The sequence below is a fragment of the Protomyctophum parallelum genome, assembly GCF_964188405.1.
Source record: "Protomyctophum parallelum genome assembly, chromosome: 3".
NCBI classification, from domain to species: Eukaryota; Metazoa; Chordata; class Actinopteri; order Myctophiformes; family Myctophidae; genus Protomyctophum; species Protomyctophum parallelum.
Window position 1 is genome coordinate 19,077,084 of NC_139698.1, and position 15,729 is coordinate 19,092,812.

At 43.1% G+C, this 15,729-nt stretch overlaps 1 protein-coding gene across 1 annotated transcript in view; it reads left to right on the forward strand.

Moving 5' to 3' along the window:
- Positions 1-10,556: 10,556 nt before the first annotated feature.
- Positions 10,557-15,729, forward strand: part of nacad (NAC alpha domain containing) — a gene marked incomplete at its 5' end in the record, with an annotated part of 31,229 nt that continues 26,056 nt past the window's right edge. Inside the window, one exon of the mRNA XM_083762047.1 lies at positions 10,557-10,886. Within this exon, the coding sequence (XP_083618173.1) occupies positions 10,557-10,886 (330 nt within the window). The remainder of the gene's footprint in view (positions 10,887-15,729) is intronic.

Here is a 15,729-nt window from a genome sequence, read left to right on the forward strand (position 1 = left end):
TTCAGTTTGTGATAAAAGCATGAAATTTGGTACACGTATAGCCAAAGGCATTATACAAAGATTTGGATGTGGACCCATCTTGAATTTTTAACATGGTGCCCATAGCAGCCATTTTTCAAGATGGCCGCCACCTTTTGTGGTGGTTCTGGACAACCGTGGGTCCGACCGACTCGACACCGGGCACTGCACTCCCTGTGGGGGTGTGGAACGTGTGTGTCGAATTTGAAGTCGGTGGGGCAAACGGTTCTCGAGTTACGTGGATTACAGATGTACAGACACACACAGACTTGAATATATGTCAATGGGCAATGCCCATTGGGTTTTCTTTAGATGATGGGTAAGAAGAGAGAGATGTGATGTCAGGTGGTGTGGGCTAAGAAGTGGTCAGGGCTAAGATAAAGTATATGAGATGTACAGTAAGTGCAAAGAGAGATGGTGAGGGAGGGAGAAAATGATTTGTACCAATTGACCAGACAGTAGACAGTAGTGTAACAGGTTACGGTGAGTATAGAGATGGAAATGTTCTAGCAAGCGAAGCCAGTGTATTGAGAATATGGGACATATGTGTCAGGAGTTATTTGTGAGAGGGAAGATGTATACGATGGTAGTGAGACCAGCCATGCCGTACGGTTGGAAACGGTGGCACTGATGAAAAGGAGGCACAGCTGGAGGTGGCAGAATTAAGGATGCTATGGTTGTGAAAAGGAGTGAAAAGGAAGGACATTATCAGAAATGACTAAATTAGAGGATCAGCCCAGGTTAGAAGGTTTGGGGATAAAGCAAGAGAGGTGAGGTTGAGATGGTTTAGACATGTTAAAAGGAGGGATGAGGGTACATTGGGAGAAGGATGCTGAAGATGTAGCTGCCAGGTAAGAGGATGGCCAAAGACGAGGTTTAAGGATGCTGTGAGAGATGACATGAAGGTGGCAGGTCACAGAGGAAGATGCAGAAAACAAAACCAAATGGAGTCCATGTGTGGTCCAGCCCTATGGAATGTAAAATTCAAGCATGTGCTAATGAAAAGTATTTAAAATATATAGTTTTGATGTTCATCCTAGATCCTACTACTATAGGGGATGCAAAGCAATATGTCTGTTTATCCGTCCGACTTCTCCTACCAAATCACTCCGTTAGCACACATCTCTCTATGCACAAAAAATGATGCATGCCACAGAAAACCATCTGCACTACATTGCATCCATGTCATATTTACTGTACAAATATTGCTTTTGTATGACATACTGTTATTGCGCAACATTTCACTGTGACGCAAATTACATTACAATTTCCACATTAACCGACCCCTCCCTTTTCCCTGCGTGTGCACACACACACACACACACACACGGTACTGTACACTACACTACAGTATGGTAAAGTACAGCACAGTATGGTACAGTAATGTGCGGTACGGCACTGTACAGTACAGTAGAGTATGGTACAGTATGATACCATAAAGTATGGTACAGTACGATGCAGTACAGTACGGTACAGTGCAGTACAGTGTGGTACAGTACGGTACAGTATGGTACTGTGCAGTACGGTACAGTACGGTACGGTACGGTACGGTACAGTATGATACCGTACAGTACAGTACAGTATGGTACAGTATGATACCGTACAGTACAGTACAGTACAGTACAGTATGATACCATACAGTAAGGTACAGTACAGTACAGTACAGTACAGTACAGTATGGTACAGCATGATACAGTACAGTACAGTATAGTACAGTATGATACCGTACAGTACAGTACAGTACAGTACAGTACGATACAGTACAGTACGGTACGGTACGGTACGGTACAGTACAGTATGATACCATACAGTAAGGTACAGTATGGTACAGTATGATGCCCTACAGTGCCGTACAGTATTATACAGTATGGTACAGTACATCACAAAGGTATAGCCAAATATATGCTGAAATGCAAAATCAGTCTAATATTGGTGGCCATCTTGAAATTAATGGCCGCCATCTTCTCTCACAATATGGCTGTTAGCCACTGTAGTAATATGAGTATTGTGAGACAGAAGGAAGCTTCTTAGAAATTACAAAGTTCCTAATTCAAATTCTGCACAAGAATACTGTATAATTCTGAAAAATGGCGGCCATTTTGAATTTCATTGATAATGTTATATTATCCAAAAGAAACATTTACCAAGTACTATGCATGGAAATATGTCCAAATATGTCTCGAATATCATATTATATCCATCACTCATAAGAAAACGGTTGTTGCTGGTGGCCATTTTGAAAAATGGCTGCTATGGGCGCCATGTTGAAAATTCAAGTTGGGTCCACATCCAAATCTTTTTAGAATGCCTTTGGCTATAAGTGTACCAAATTTCATGCTTTTATCACAAACTGAACGATTCATTGATATAGTGGAGCTAAGCTGCTGTACTAATTATGTTGAAAATATCGTTAAAAATCGTATCGTGAACCTCATATCGTGATACGTATCGTATCGTGAGTTGAGTGTATCGTTACATGCCTAGCTCTCAGGCTTCATACACACATAAGAACAAACGCATTGAGGCGGTTATCAAACACAGGCAGAGCACAGAACAGTTGTTCTTCATGTGTGTACGAAGCCTCAGTGGTATACTGGTTTATGATTGATGTCAGCCCTTGCGCAACACGTGAGTCACCGCTCGACTGTCCTTGAATTCAGGAACTAGGAAATCACGTGATCGCTAAAAGAAACATCTCCCATCCACTCCTATTCTACACCAAAAATAAAATACCGTATTGTACTGTACTACGTCTACATGCGTGTGCAACGCTGAGAGTATAATCAATCATCGTCATTTATACAAGCGATTGGAATATCTGATGAATCTTATATTGCCTAATTATGAGAATCATGCAAATGGCTTCATCAATCTAATGGCTTAATCGAGAGAGAGAGAGAGAGAGAGAGAGGAGAGAGAGAGAGAGAGAGAGAGAGAGAGAGAGAGAGAGAGAGAGAGAGAGAGAGAGAGAGAGAGAGAGAGAGAGAGAGAGAGAGAGAGAGAGAGAGAGAGAGAGAGAGAGAGAGAGAGAGAGAGAGAGAGAGAGAGAGAGAGAGAGAGAGAGAGAGAGAGAGAGAGAGAGAGAGAGAGAGAGAGAGAGAGAGAGAGAGAGAGAGATGCTTTCACATTTGGAGTATTGTTTGGTCCTCTGCTGCTAAAAGATATATGCAAAAACTCCAGCTAGCAGAAAATAGAGCTGCAAGATTAGTGCTGAAGTGCTCTTTTAAAACCCAATGTTGCTATAGGATGCACCACAGTTTAGTATGGCTAACTGACTGTAGAGGCTAAATTAACTGCTATAGTCTTATAACATTTACCAGACATGCAGCCAATCATTGACGGAAAGCCAGATTTCTACAGAGATAAATTATTTAGTTCAGGTCTAAAGCATAGATATCAAACTATAGACGGGTATAAGCTCAGGGTATTTGGAACTTCCCAAACCAAAGACAGAAACACTTTAAAAAATAAATCTGTTATTTATAGAGCCACCCAACAGTGGGACTCATTATCTGTTAACCCTCTAAGACCCAGCGTTGCTTTTTAGCAACAATTTTATTTTATTTAATTACTAAATTATTATAACTTTTTTCTGTTCTTTTTTCACCTAAACGTCATCAGTGATGTTCATTGCAATGCCATTTCAATGCCATTGGTCATGATATTTGCATATTAAAAAAAAATCAAAAGTAAATACTTAAAAAAAAAAAACATTATTGGGAGAGGTCACACAATTGGACTGGCGTGCTTTTGTACATGATATTTAACCTACATTATCTATATATCTATTACTAGAATTACCTTGCCGCGCACTATGGGAAGAAGGAAATTGCGGGAGCTCATCTGGGATGAGCGGCCGCGAAATTCTAGTATATATATAAATCTAATGTAATTGAACTTAGATTTAGACAGACAAGTGTCCGTTGTTTGTATGTACCGGTATATGGTATTGTATGTTGTTTTTATGTTGTGATGTTCTGTGTGGACCCCAGGAAGACTATAGCGACCGCAGCAGTGGAAGCTAATGGGGATCCGAATAAAGAATAAAAGGCAGGCAGGCAGACAGGCAGGCAGGCAGGCAGGCAGGCAGACAGGCAGGCAGGCAGACAGGTAGACAGGTAGACAGGCAGGCAGGCAGGCAGGCAGGCAGGCAGGCAGGCAGGCAGACGGAGAAAGTGAGTGCAGAAGTGAGATAGGGGAGGTGGAGGGGTGATGGAACAGAATCCATTAGTAAGTGATACCAGGATTCCTGGCAGAATGTGTGTGGCACGCACACACACACACCTCAGTGTCTTCTTAACCACACAGTAATAGCTATAGTTATTCTGGTAAAGTTCAGTAACATTTTAATCTACTTTTGTCGTTCAAATATAATGAACGGCAAATGGTTCGTATGAACAATGTATGACACCGTTAAGATCATTTTAAACTTGATATTTAACCTGATCCTAAAACCTAAGACCTACTGTAAAAAAACACACTGAATTATTAACTGCAGGGTGTCTGCAGGTCCTTATACAACCTCTTAAATTCATATTTATTTAAAATAAAATAAAACCTAAAATATTGAAGTAGTCCTAAATTCATATTGGTACCTCTTGAGCCCCATTGCCAAAAAACAAGCGTCAAAGAAACGTCAACGAGCGGATCCTTAGTATGGGGTTGCGTTGCGCATTGATCCTCATGATGGGAAGAACGTATAGGCGCTGTCTATAGCATGCCTGGACAGCACGAAAGTGCCCAGTGGTGATTGGAGGTGGACTGACAGCACATACTGTACAATAATCCTGCAAAAAGCTCCTATTGCAGCCTTTTTGACTCAGCCATTTTACTGTACATCCATCCATCCACCTTCAACCGCTTATCCGTAGTCTGGTCGCGGGGGGCGACGGCTCCACCAGAGAGCTCCAGACTTCCCTCTCCTAGAGCAACATTAGTAACTTCGTTCTGCATGGGGGGGGGGGATCCCGAGGCGTTCCCGGGCAGATTTTGTTGAGATCCCTGCATCTCAACACATAACTCGTACTGTACATGTTTGCTGTATCTGTAGGCTGTGTGCTGTATTTGTTTATGCTGTGTACTCAAAGTATAAGCTATAGTGTAAAGTTTAAGCTTATATAGGGATGTGCTGCCATTTGTTTTGTTGCCCTTTTTATCCTGTTTCAGTGTTAGTTAGGGAGACTAGAATGGTGTCTCTGTTTGTTACAGTAATTAAAGCTGTGGGTTGGGCCTAGATTATTGTTGTTCTCTGTCTCGCCCCTATTGCAATAGAGGTCGTAATAACACAAGTCATTCTGTATTCTGTTCACATTTACTGTTCATTATGTAATGTTGTGTTCTGGTGGTGTACCATTTGTTAACTTCAATGTAAGTTTTTAAACTTGTTACATGGCATCACAGTATAATACTTGGTGTTTACAAATAACGGACGGTAACACAGGATTTTGCTAGACAAATTTGTATTGGAGCTAATCTAGGATAACTGTCAAGTGATTTAAATTCTGATATTGATTAACGGCTAAAAAAAAAAGAAAAAGAAAATCGCATTAAATATTGTTCGAGAGGCGATGGGTGGCAGTGTCTCAGGACGGAGGGGCTAGAGTTGTCCGGTAGAGCGGCTGGATTGGAACCGTGAGGTTCCTGGTTCGATCCCTGTGGGCTCCCCCAGTGTTGGTGTCCAAGTGTCCTTGAGCAAGACTCTGAAGTGAACCCCTAATTGCATCCCAATGTGCAGGTTGTTGGTGCCTTGCAGTGGTGGAAAGTAACTAAGTACTATTTTGCGGTATTTGTACTTGAGTATTTCCAATTTCCAGTACTTTTACTTCTACTCCACTAAAGCCGAAATTTGTACTTTTACTTCACTACAATTATTTGCAAATTGTATTTACTTTGGAGATTTAAAGTTTGATTAGAAAACAGAATACATTAACCACTTCAACGCTATACATTTTGGCAATTTGAAAATAGCCGATTTGAAATCTTGAGATCTATTGGCTATTTTCATTAGATTTTGTACGCCTTTTGAACTTGTGAAATGGGACATTCTGCAATATGAGTACTTTTACTTGTAGTACTCTAAGTACATTTTGATGCCCATACTTTTGTACGAGTACATTTTCAATTCCGTGCTTTGACTTGTAACGAAGTACGTCTAAAATTGCAACAATTGAGTACATTTCTCCACCACTGTGTGCCTTGCATGCACGGTTTCCTTTCACCACTGCCACCATCCGTGTATGACTGTGCGTGTGAATGAATGGGTGAACGTAATAAAAAGCCCTTTGGATGCACAAGCATTGTCAATTGTCAATCTCTTCATCAGACGGAGAAAAAAAAAAACACATTTCCTCATGAACTGGATGTCCTCACAAAAATAGAAGTCGGTGAGCAATGAGCACGCATAATCACACCCTTGTGTGAGTGTGTGTGTGTGTGTGTGTGTGTGCGTGCGCGTGTGTCTGGCACCGAGCGGAGCCATCAGAGTGTCATAATGTCCAATCAGCAACATGGATTGAGGTCATGTTGGCTCTGGGCCGGTTAAGTGGAAGAATGGCGGTGTTGTTCGCTGTGTGTGTGTGTGTGAGAGAGAGAGACACTGGAATAACAATAAACCCCCATGGTGACCTGATGGCCGTATATATAGACACTCACGCACTGTTCATCAAGGCCAAACCTTTCACATGAGCACGAGTGGAACTGAAATGGAAATAAAGATGGTGTCGATTATGAGGGGGACGACTTTGATCTTCCGCCGTAGTGTGAAAACTCAACCTCTTTTCTTCAGTCTCCCGTCTTAGCCCGTAGCGCTTGCCCGGCCTATAGCCTCGACGACCTTACAGGCGTATATATACAGTACAAGGGCTCAACTTATTTAACCCATTTAGGACCGACGTCAAATTTAAAAAAAATGTCTTCTAAATTATGAGAATTTTCTGAAAAACCTCATGTTTCAGTGGTGCTCAATATTTCATGTCAAGGACCCCACAAACGATATGTAATTGGCCGCTGTTTTAAGCATTATGTTATACTTTATTTATTGAAAAATAGCAGATCTACAAGCTCGTAGACTTTGTAGACATGTAGATCTGCTATTTTTTGAAAAACTGTGAAAATGTGGTGCAAATCATTGAATATATATTCTTTCAGATCGAACATTTTTAAATCAAATCTTTGCGTCTGGCGGGGGGGGGGGGGGTCCCTGGAACTACATATTTTCAGATGGGGTTCGGCGGCCAATTACATATATTTTGGGGGCATGAAATAGTTTGAGCACCACTGACATAGAAACATAGGGTTTTTCAGAAAACTGTCCAGGATTTATAAGGCATTTGTAGAATCGTCCTCAGGTCTAAGTGGGATGAATGTGCTATTTTCGTCAGACGTTCGATTGTTATAACATAGCCCGGAATATGGTTCTGTTGTTCAAGTTGTTAAATTGACGAATGAAAGCTGTGGGGAGGGAAAGGAATACAATGAATAATAGAAACGAGCAAAGAATGAACAGTTGCCGAAGCAATGTAATCTCTCTCTCTCTCTCTCTCTGTCTCTCTCTCTCTGTCTCTGTCTCTGTCTCTCTTTCTCTCTCTCTCTGCGTCAGTCCCACGACTGTTTCCAGTCCTTCCCATTGACACCATTGTGTCATTCCCACTCCTCCGTGTCATTTCTCTCATCTCTCACTCCCCTCATTCCTGAATCCTGACCAGGCTTATGGAGTTGACGTCGTCATTTTCAGTGCAGGGACATGACGCACTCGTTCAGTAACCGTTCCTTAATTCAGCCTCTGACTAATTTGGTCATCTGATAGAGTGCGTGCGTGCGTGCGTGTGAGTGCATGTTTTCCAGTGTGGTATACCGAAGGTCCAGTGTCACCGAGAGACACGTTGTGAGCTTGTAGATCAGCTATTTTACCCATTTAGACCTGAGGACGATTCTACAAATGCCTTCTAAATGCTGACCGTTATCTAAACAATCACACCCGTGTGAACTGAGTGGTGCAATTCCCCCACCTCTCTCTCTCTCTCTCTCTCTCTCTCTCTTTCTCTCTCTCTCATTAGCAGGCAACAGTGCAGCGCTATCCCTCTCTCTGTTTCTGGCACAACAGCGCCCCTACTGGTACTCATAGTCATATACTGGTGCTCATTAACCAACACATAGGCGGACACACGGCCACATAGGTTAACACGGACATTGCTGTTCCTTGGAGTGGTTGCACCAGTCAAAAAAACCTATGTTTCTATGTCAGTGGTTCTCAAACTATTTCATGTCAAGGACCCCCAGATATTATGTAATTGGCCGCGGACCACAATCTCAAATTATGTTGTTCCAGGGAAGACCCAGAAGCAAAGATTTGAGTTAAAAACGTTCGCTCTCAAAGAATATATATTCCAAATTTGCGACACATTTTCAGGATTTTTCTAAAATGGCAGACCTACAAGCTCGTAGCCCGGCACTCAGTGCCGCGCTATGAGCTTGTAGATCTGCTATTTTTCAATAGCTAAAGTATAACATAATGCTTAGAACACCAAAAGGGGTTCCCGCCCCAAAATTCGTTAAGGGACGACTTCACCACTTTTCAATCTCTCTTCATATAATTGGTCCTCACTAATGTTCACGATAAAATACTACTTTTTCCCCCCTAGGCTACTCTGTCTGGGTCTCATAGGAGGGCTGTGAGCAGTTCAGAAATGACATCTATTGATGACTAGCTAATAGAAACGGCAGGTTTTCTATTCCTGAAAGTCACCATGGTATAATGATCTAGCAGACTTCCATCTAGTATTTTCATTTTATGTTCTTTTTGTTTTTAACTTGTGAAATAGGACATTCTACATCATGAGTACTTTAGTACTTAGTACAAGTTGCTTCTTGTATTTCTACTAGTATTGCAGTGTTTATACTTTGACTTCCAGTAAGTAAAACATGTGAGTAGCGTTTTCCACCACTGGTTAACAGGGCTGAGCGGTGTTGCTTTGACGAGTACTGTAGCTGACATTTAGGTGACATTCTCTCTGCCCCCTCCGGGGCAGAAGGAGAAGGCCTCAAACATAGCCAATGAAAGCACTGGAAGTGTTTAGTTTTAGTCTTGGTCTTTTGAATAAAATGTCATTTTGTTTTAGTCATTTCTTCTGGATATTTGTTGGTCTTTTTACCTTTTGAGTGGTGCAACCACTCCGAGGAACAGCAATGTTCGTGTTCGTTCACCTATGTATGTGACAATGAGCACGAGTATGACTATTAGTACCAGTAGGGGCGTTGTTGTGCCAGAAAAATAGAAAGAGTGCTGTACTGTTGCCTGCTAATGAGAGAGAGAGAGAGAGAGAGAGAGGAGGGAGTTGCACCACTCAGTTCACCGGGTGTGATTTCTTTATTGATATATTAATAGTAGCAGCAAAGGTCGTCGGGATCGGGACTCGAACCCGCGGCACGCCGTCAGGCTGGATGACCAGCCTATAGGTGCCTGGACCGCTAGGCCGGCCCAGGCCGCGTTTTTAGTTATCGCAAGGGTTTGGGAAACAGTGGTCTGGCATACGCATTCCGATATAGATTATAGATAGAAATGACGTCATATATGCTACAGTTGTGTTCCCTTTGTTTTTGCCTGGACGACGTCAAATCAGAATCTCTAGGTTTTTACTAGCCTCGGAAACCCAGACGTTTTTATTTCCAGGGAGGAAACAAAAGTCTGGGTCCGAGTCCACTACTCCACTTCAATTCGGCATAGAGTAGCGCAAACGTCGATCACTCTCTGCTGATTTCTGATCGTCTGCACCTTTGATAAATTGACGCACACACGTACACACACACACTCCTCTCTCTCTCTGTCTCTAATTTGTCTCATGTCCAGCAGCTGCGCACAGTTTCTCCCGGGAGCTACCTATGCCATAGAAGGCATAGGTGAGTTCCAGGCTAGGTTTTTAGAGGTATACCCACGGGTAATTATTCTCAGCCACACCCCTAGTCCAACGAACGTCTATGGGCTTTTAATGACTTATTAAAAAAAAAAAAACAGCACACCATGTGACGTTATGTGGCAGCCGCAAGTCTATGGACTTTGAAGCCCCCCATTTAGACTGCAGTCACATCCAGTCAAATCTGATTCAAATCTGATTTTTAAGTGGTGCAACCACTTCTACATCCAGCAATGTAGAAGTTTCACGATATATATATATATATATATATATATATATATATATCGTGAAACAAAGCCTTTCCTTTTTTACTTTTCTCACAACGGTCTTCATCTCGTCGTGTTTTATTAATTAATGTTTTTAATGTTTTGTTAATTCTAGTTTTAGTTTTTTTTTGTTAGTTTTAGTTAATCCATTTTGGGCGGGAACCCTTTTGGTGTTAGCATCATGTCGTGCTTTAGCTATTGAAGAATAGCAGATCGACAAGTAGGTCTGCTATTTTTTTAAACTGTCAGGATTTTAGAATCCTGATCTCAGGTCAAAGTGCGTTAAAGAACCACCATTCTTCTGTGCGTTAGAATCTGATCTCAGGTCAGAATGGGTTAACTATTATAACCTTGCGTTGCAGGCATGACGACGAGACACGCCTCCTCCACCGGCTCCTCCCCCAGCGACAGCGGCTCCACCCCCAGTAGCAGCGACAGCGGCTCCAGCCCCTCCCCCAGCACCCCGCAGAAGCTGCTCCCAGCGTGCACCTCTCCGTTCGGGCCGCGGCTGCTTCGAGCCACTCCTCCTCCTCCTCCCAGCTCCTCCTCCTCCTCGGTGACGCAGCGGCCCCAGCCGGAGGGCTCCGACCATCGCTACGGCAACAACAACACCGCCACGCCCAGGCCTTCCGCCAAGCTGGGCGGGCACGGGCCCTGCGGCCACCGTGTGCCCGCCAAGATGGAGAGGATTAAGGTGTGTGTTGGTTTGGTTTGATTTGAAAGTAATAAGGATTTGTATAGTCGAAATTAATATGAATAAATTTGCTGTTAGTCGACTGAGCACCCCCCCCCCCTCAGGGTGAACATCGACTGAGAGGCTTGTCATTAGCCAGATTGAGCACAGCAGGTGAGATTGAGATTCTGGAGTCTATCAGGCCAGCGCACTGTTAGCGATTCAAGTCACAGGCAGTGGCCCATTGCCACACATGTAGGCAGACACACTCCACATGCACATTGGAGATTGATTAAAAACAGTCAGAAAGCATGTTCAAATGTGTTTATGTCCCCCACAGACCTAGTGGAATAATACAATAATATTTTGTTAAAAAAAAAAGAAAAAAAAAATGTTTTTTTTGTTTTTGGTGAACATCGACTGAGAGGTGGTCAGTCGACTGAGACCCGTTCTGATCGATTAGTCGACTATTCGACTAATCGAGGTCAGCCCTAGTGTAAGGTAACTAAGTACATGCAAGTACTGTTCTTAAAGATGGAATACTTGTGTTTAAGAGGTGACAGTACTTCATGGAACCCCCTGGTGTGGTTGTTATGTGCAATGGTGTATATGTATGTATTTAGGGTTTCTTCCTGGAGGCTGAAACCTTGACAGTCAAATGTGCCAATGAGAAAAACAGTAATATAGTGACATCACACTATCAGCCCCAACCCCTAACCCCTCCCCCTTTATCATACAACAGCAGCTGTGGGTGTGGCTTCAGTTAGGGTGGATCACCACCCATCACCACCCACCAGGCAAACCAGGTATACTTAAAGGAGAATAACATGCTAAAATACTTTCTTATCTTTCTTTGTAGTTGTTACGTCCCCACCAAAGAGGTCCAGGTGTTTTTTTGTGCAAAAACTCCTTATTGGCTATTTTCCCTACCATAAGCCCTCAATGAATTGCATTGCATTGAATGGGAATTGAATGGGGCTATGGGGTGTTATGCTAGTTTCATAGGCGGCGGGTGCGTTTTACCTTTGGGTAGGCTATAGAATTGCGTTGGGGGGGATTCTCGCGGCCGAGCGGAGTGAGGCCGCCGCCGCGGATTTATTTATTTATTTATTTCCCAGATGGTCTAAAAATGAGTTATTTAGCATACTTTTACCAATGAATTAGCCTATACACAGACAACGACTTTTGGAAGTCTTTTTCTCAAGTCTCGAGTCAGTCAGTCAGTGACAGTGTAGATTACCCGGCGGTGTTGGCGTGTTGCTGCCCCTCCGGGAGTCGCGGCTCATGGCTCTCCACAGACGGCACAGAGACAGCAGTCACTCCGCTGAACGTGCCAGTGTTGCTGCAGTGGTGTGAACTGTGAACCGTGCGGGCACTGGCGCTGCTGTGTTCTGACACCTTCTATAATGCTGCGCACATATATTATATATATAAAAAAAATACCCAGCATAATTTTTGGGAAGGCTAAGCCTTCCCTAGCCTTACGCACCCGCCGCCTATGGCTAGTTTGCTTATTTCCATCGAAATAAGTAGTAAAGTGTGCCGCTTGGGATATTATTTACATTATGAAGAGAGGATATATACAAAGAAATTATAATTTTGAGTGATGGAAATAAGCGAATTAGCACAACACCCCATAGCCCCATTCAATTCCCATTCAATTCAATGCAATTCATTTAGGGCTTATGGTAGGGAAAACAGCCAATAAGGAGCTTTTGCACAAAATAACACCTGGACCTCTTTGGTGGGGACGTAACAACTACAAAGAAAGGTAAGAAAGCCTTTTAGTATGGAATTCTCCTTTAATGAACTGGTAGGCGTGCCGACATAAAAACTTCATTTTAACAAATACTGTACACTTAAAAAAAAAAAAAAGTCTTCCTCCTTATATAATAAGACCTGATGATCATGTTTTAGGGTGGAAAATTATCATGGCACTTCATCTTTGAGTACAATTTCGAGGAAGGACATTTTTCTGAGGAAAATATTGCCAAATTGACCATAAAAATGCCATATCGCAATAATAACGTGACCTTCGATGGCTTTGTACTCGCAGAGAAGCCAGTCTGCCCGTCTCTGTCTCTTCATGGAGCGTCGTCCGTTAGTGGGGAGGTTGGGCTTATCATCTACAGTACTTTCACCAGCAAAATCAAAAATGATTTTTTCTTTCTTTTTTTTTTTTGTATAATTTTTATCCCACGATTTTGTAACCCATTTTTCACCCCTGTGTCAATTATCTAATGTGATCCTGGGCTCTACACACCCTCCGCCAACCTGGGGAGAGCAACGGACTTGAACTCATGCTTCCTTCATGTCTGAGTGTCCAAGTTGCTCCTTTACACCTGACAGGGGGGAGTTTCCCTGGTTGGACGTAGCGCGTGGAAGGAACACGTTATTCCAACCAGTTCCATTCCTCCCCATCAGGCGCCCCGGCTGGCCAGGGGGAGGCAGTTTAGAGACCAGGATTACTGCATGTTTTTGTGAGGGTACCTACCCTAGGGGACACGGGGAGAACATGCAAACTCCACACAGAAAGGCCCTTTCGCCAACACCGTCTCGGGTATGGGCACTGATGACGCGGAGGAGGAAACACGCCGCCAGCACCCACAGCGCCCCGAGCGGGAATTGAACCCAGGACCTTCTAGCTGTGAGGCGACAGCACTACCAACTGTGCCACCGTGCCCCTTCAAAAATGAATATTAAAACAATTCAGCAGAAGAACCGGAAGAAACGTCTACTGAGTTTGCCACTCACTTTATGCATGCGCATACCCTCTATTGTGCATATCTAATTTATAATAAAAATCACACCCGTGTGCGGAGGGCTAATATATTAAAGTCTAACTCATGGTGATGTAAAACAAACGGTGACAAAGCAAACATTAAATAAGATTTTCCCTTCATTGTCGATGACGTTTTAAAACTAAACTGAACTAAAAACAAACATTAAACCTGTATATAGGAGGGGCTAGCGCCCCTCAATAATCATACAATTCCCCACATTTTCCCAAACCCTCCATCCTGTGTTGTGAGCTGGTAGATCGCTTTTTTTCCCCCTCTAAAGTAATTTCCCAATTGCAGGGCGGCAACCAGATCGGCTATTTGACAATTCTGGTGTCCTTTGGCATGGACGAGTCTGGACGAGTTTGGGAATCCGTTTACTCCGATAATCTTGCACTTTGTAAGTCACTCTGTCTCGATAAATGCCCAGGATGTCTAAATTGTACGTCTGGCGACCAGACAGAGCAGGTCGATTCTACCCCAGAGGTCAGCGTTAAGTGAAAGTGACGGTGAAGCACAGCGCCGTCTGGACTCGGAGCATGAGCTTTCTTCTACCTCTACAATCAAGACAAATCAATCCAATCCATAATTACCAGTATTTTCTACAGGACTTCTACAGTACGAGTCTTCTTCACAGTGGTATTGAGTGTAGCCTATGGGGACGCGTACCATTTTCGTGGGTTTTCCGAACGGGAAGAACTTCCGTCATGTTGTTGTAGTCACTGGTTTGTAGTCATCGGGCACCGGGAAAACACCTTCCAGGAGTACCAGGGTGTTAGAGGAGCAGGGGCTGAAATCCCGTAAGAGGGCACTTTCTCCTGAATGCTGCCTTCCGGCATGGCAAGGCAAGGCATGTTGCATTTCTTTCATCGTAGTGAATGCTGCATTCGTGGTCTGGAGAGGGCAGTTGTTTTACAGACGGGTAAAAGGGCAGGGGCTGAAGCCCCCTTTGACGTCTTGTGTGTGCACGTCCCTGAGGTCGATCAAGGGCATCATCGTCTTATGGCGTACCCGATAAAAGCCTGGATGCAGCCTTGCAGCGTATGGAATCCCACAAGTTTCTTCCAAGTACTTCTTGGAATGGTTCGTTTCCATCTTTTATTTCCAACTCGTAGCGACTGGCGAGGCGAGGCTAAAAACCAACAACCAAAACAAAGCGACGCCGGAAAAAACTGAAACACCTTTTACCGGATCCAGAATATTATTATGTTTCTTTCCCTTTTGTTCTAAACCACACCAGTGTCGACAGTTCGACTAAAACTAAGACGAAAAATGTTCGTCGACTACCGTTTTCCACAGACGAAAACTAAATGGAAACTAAATGAACAACAAATAAACTAGACTAAAATGTTAGGAAGGGACTAGTGGACAAGAGACCCAGTATGAGTCCCTTTACACTTGGTTGCATGCTGACAATAGCTCGCATGACGCGTTGTGGGCTTGTAGATCGGCTATTTCCAAATCAACTGTAGATTTATAGTCGACCAAAATCTTATGACATTTAGTCGACTAAAACTAGACTAAACACTAAAACATTCCAGGTGACTAAAATGTGACTAAAACTAAATGAAAACTATTCAAGAGATTGATGACTAAAAACTAAACTAAATTTGCTGCCAAAAACAACGCTGAACCACACCTAGACCAGATCACACTTGTGGAACAACACAGACACGAGGTTAAGAATTGAGAGACATACGATCAGCTATTAATAGGACGGGACACAGGTGTGTTGTTGACTTGCATCAAGGGGAGTCAGTTGAGTCATTGACCCATACATCAATTAAACATGAACACAGAAAGTGTACAGCGCATTTAACCACATTAACCCTGGCGGCCCTAATTTTGGTCTTGTGCAAAACGAATTGCATAAGGGAAACTTTGACAGAAAAAAAGACTCGCTCACCGTATAAAAAAATTGAAGTTTTTTTTTTTTTTATCATGCTCATAACGTGCTCTGTGCTCAAGATGAAATTAAAAAGCGAACGTTTCGGTCCTAAGACCTTCGTCAGTGCTATATGGAAAACGAATGCACGCACACACGCATGCATGCATGCACACACACACACACACACACACACACA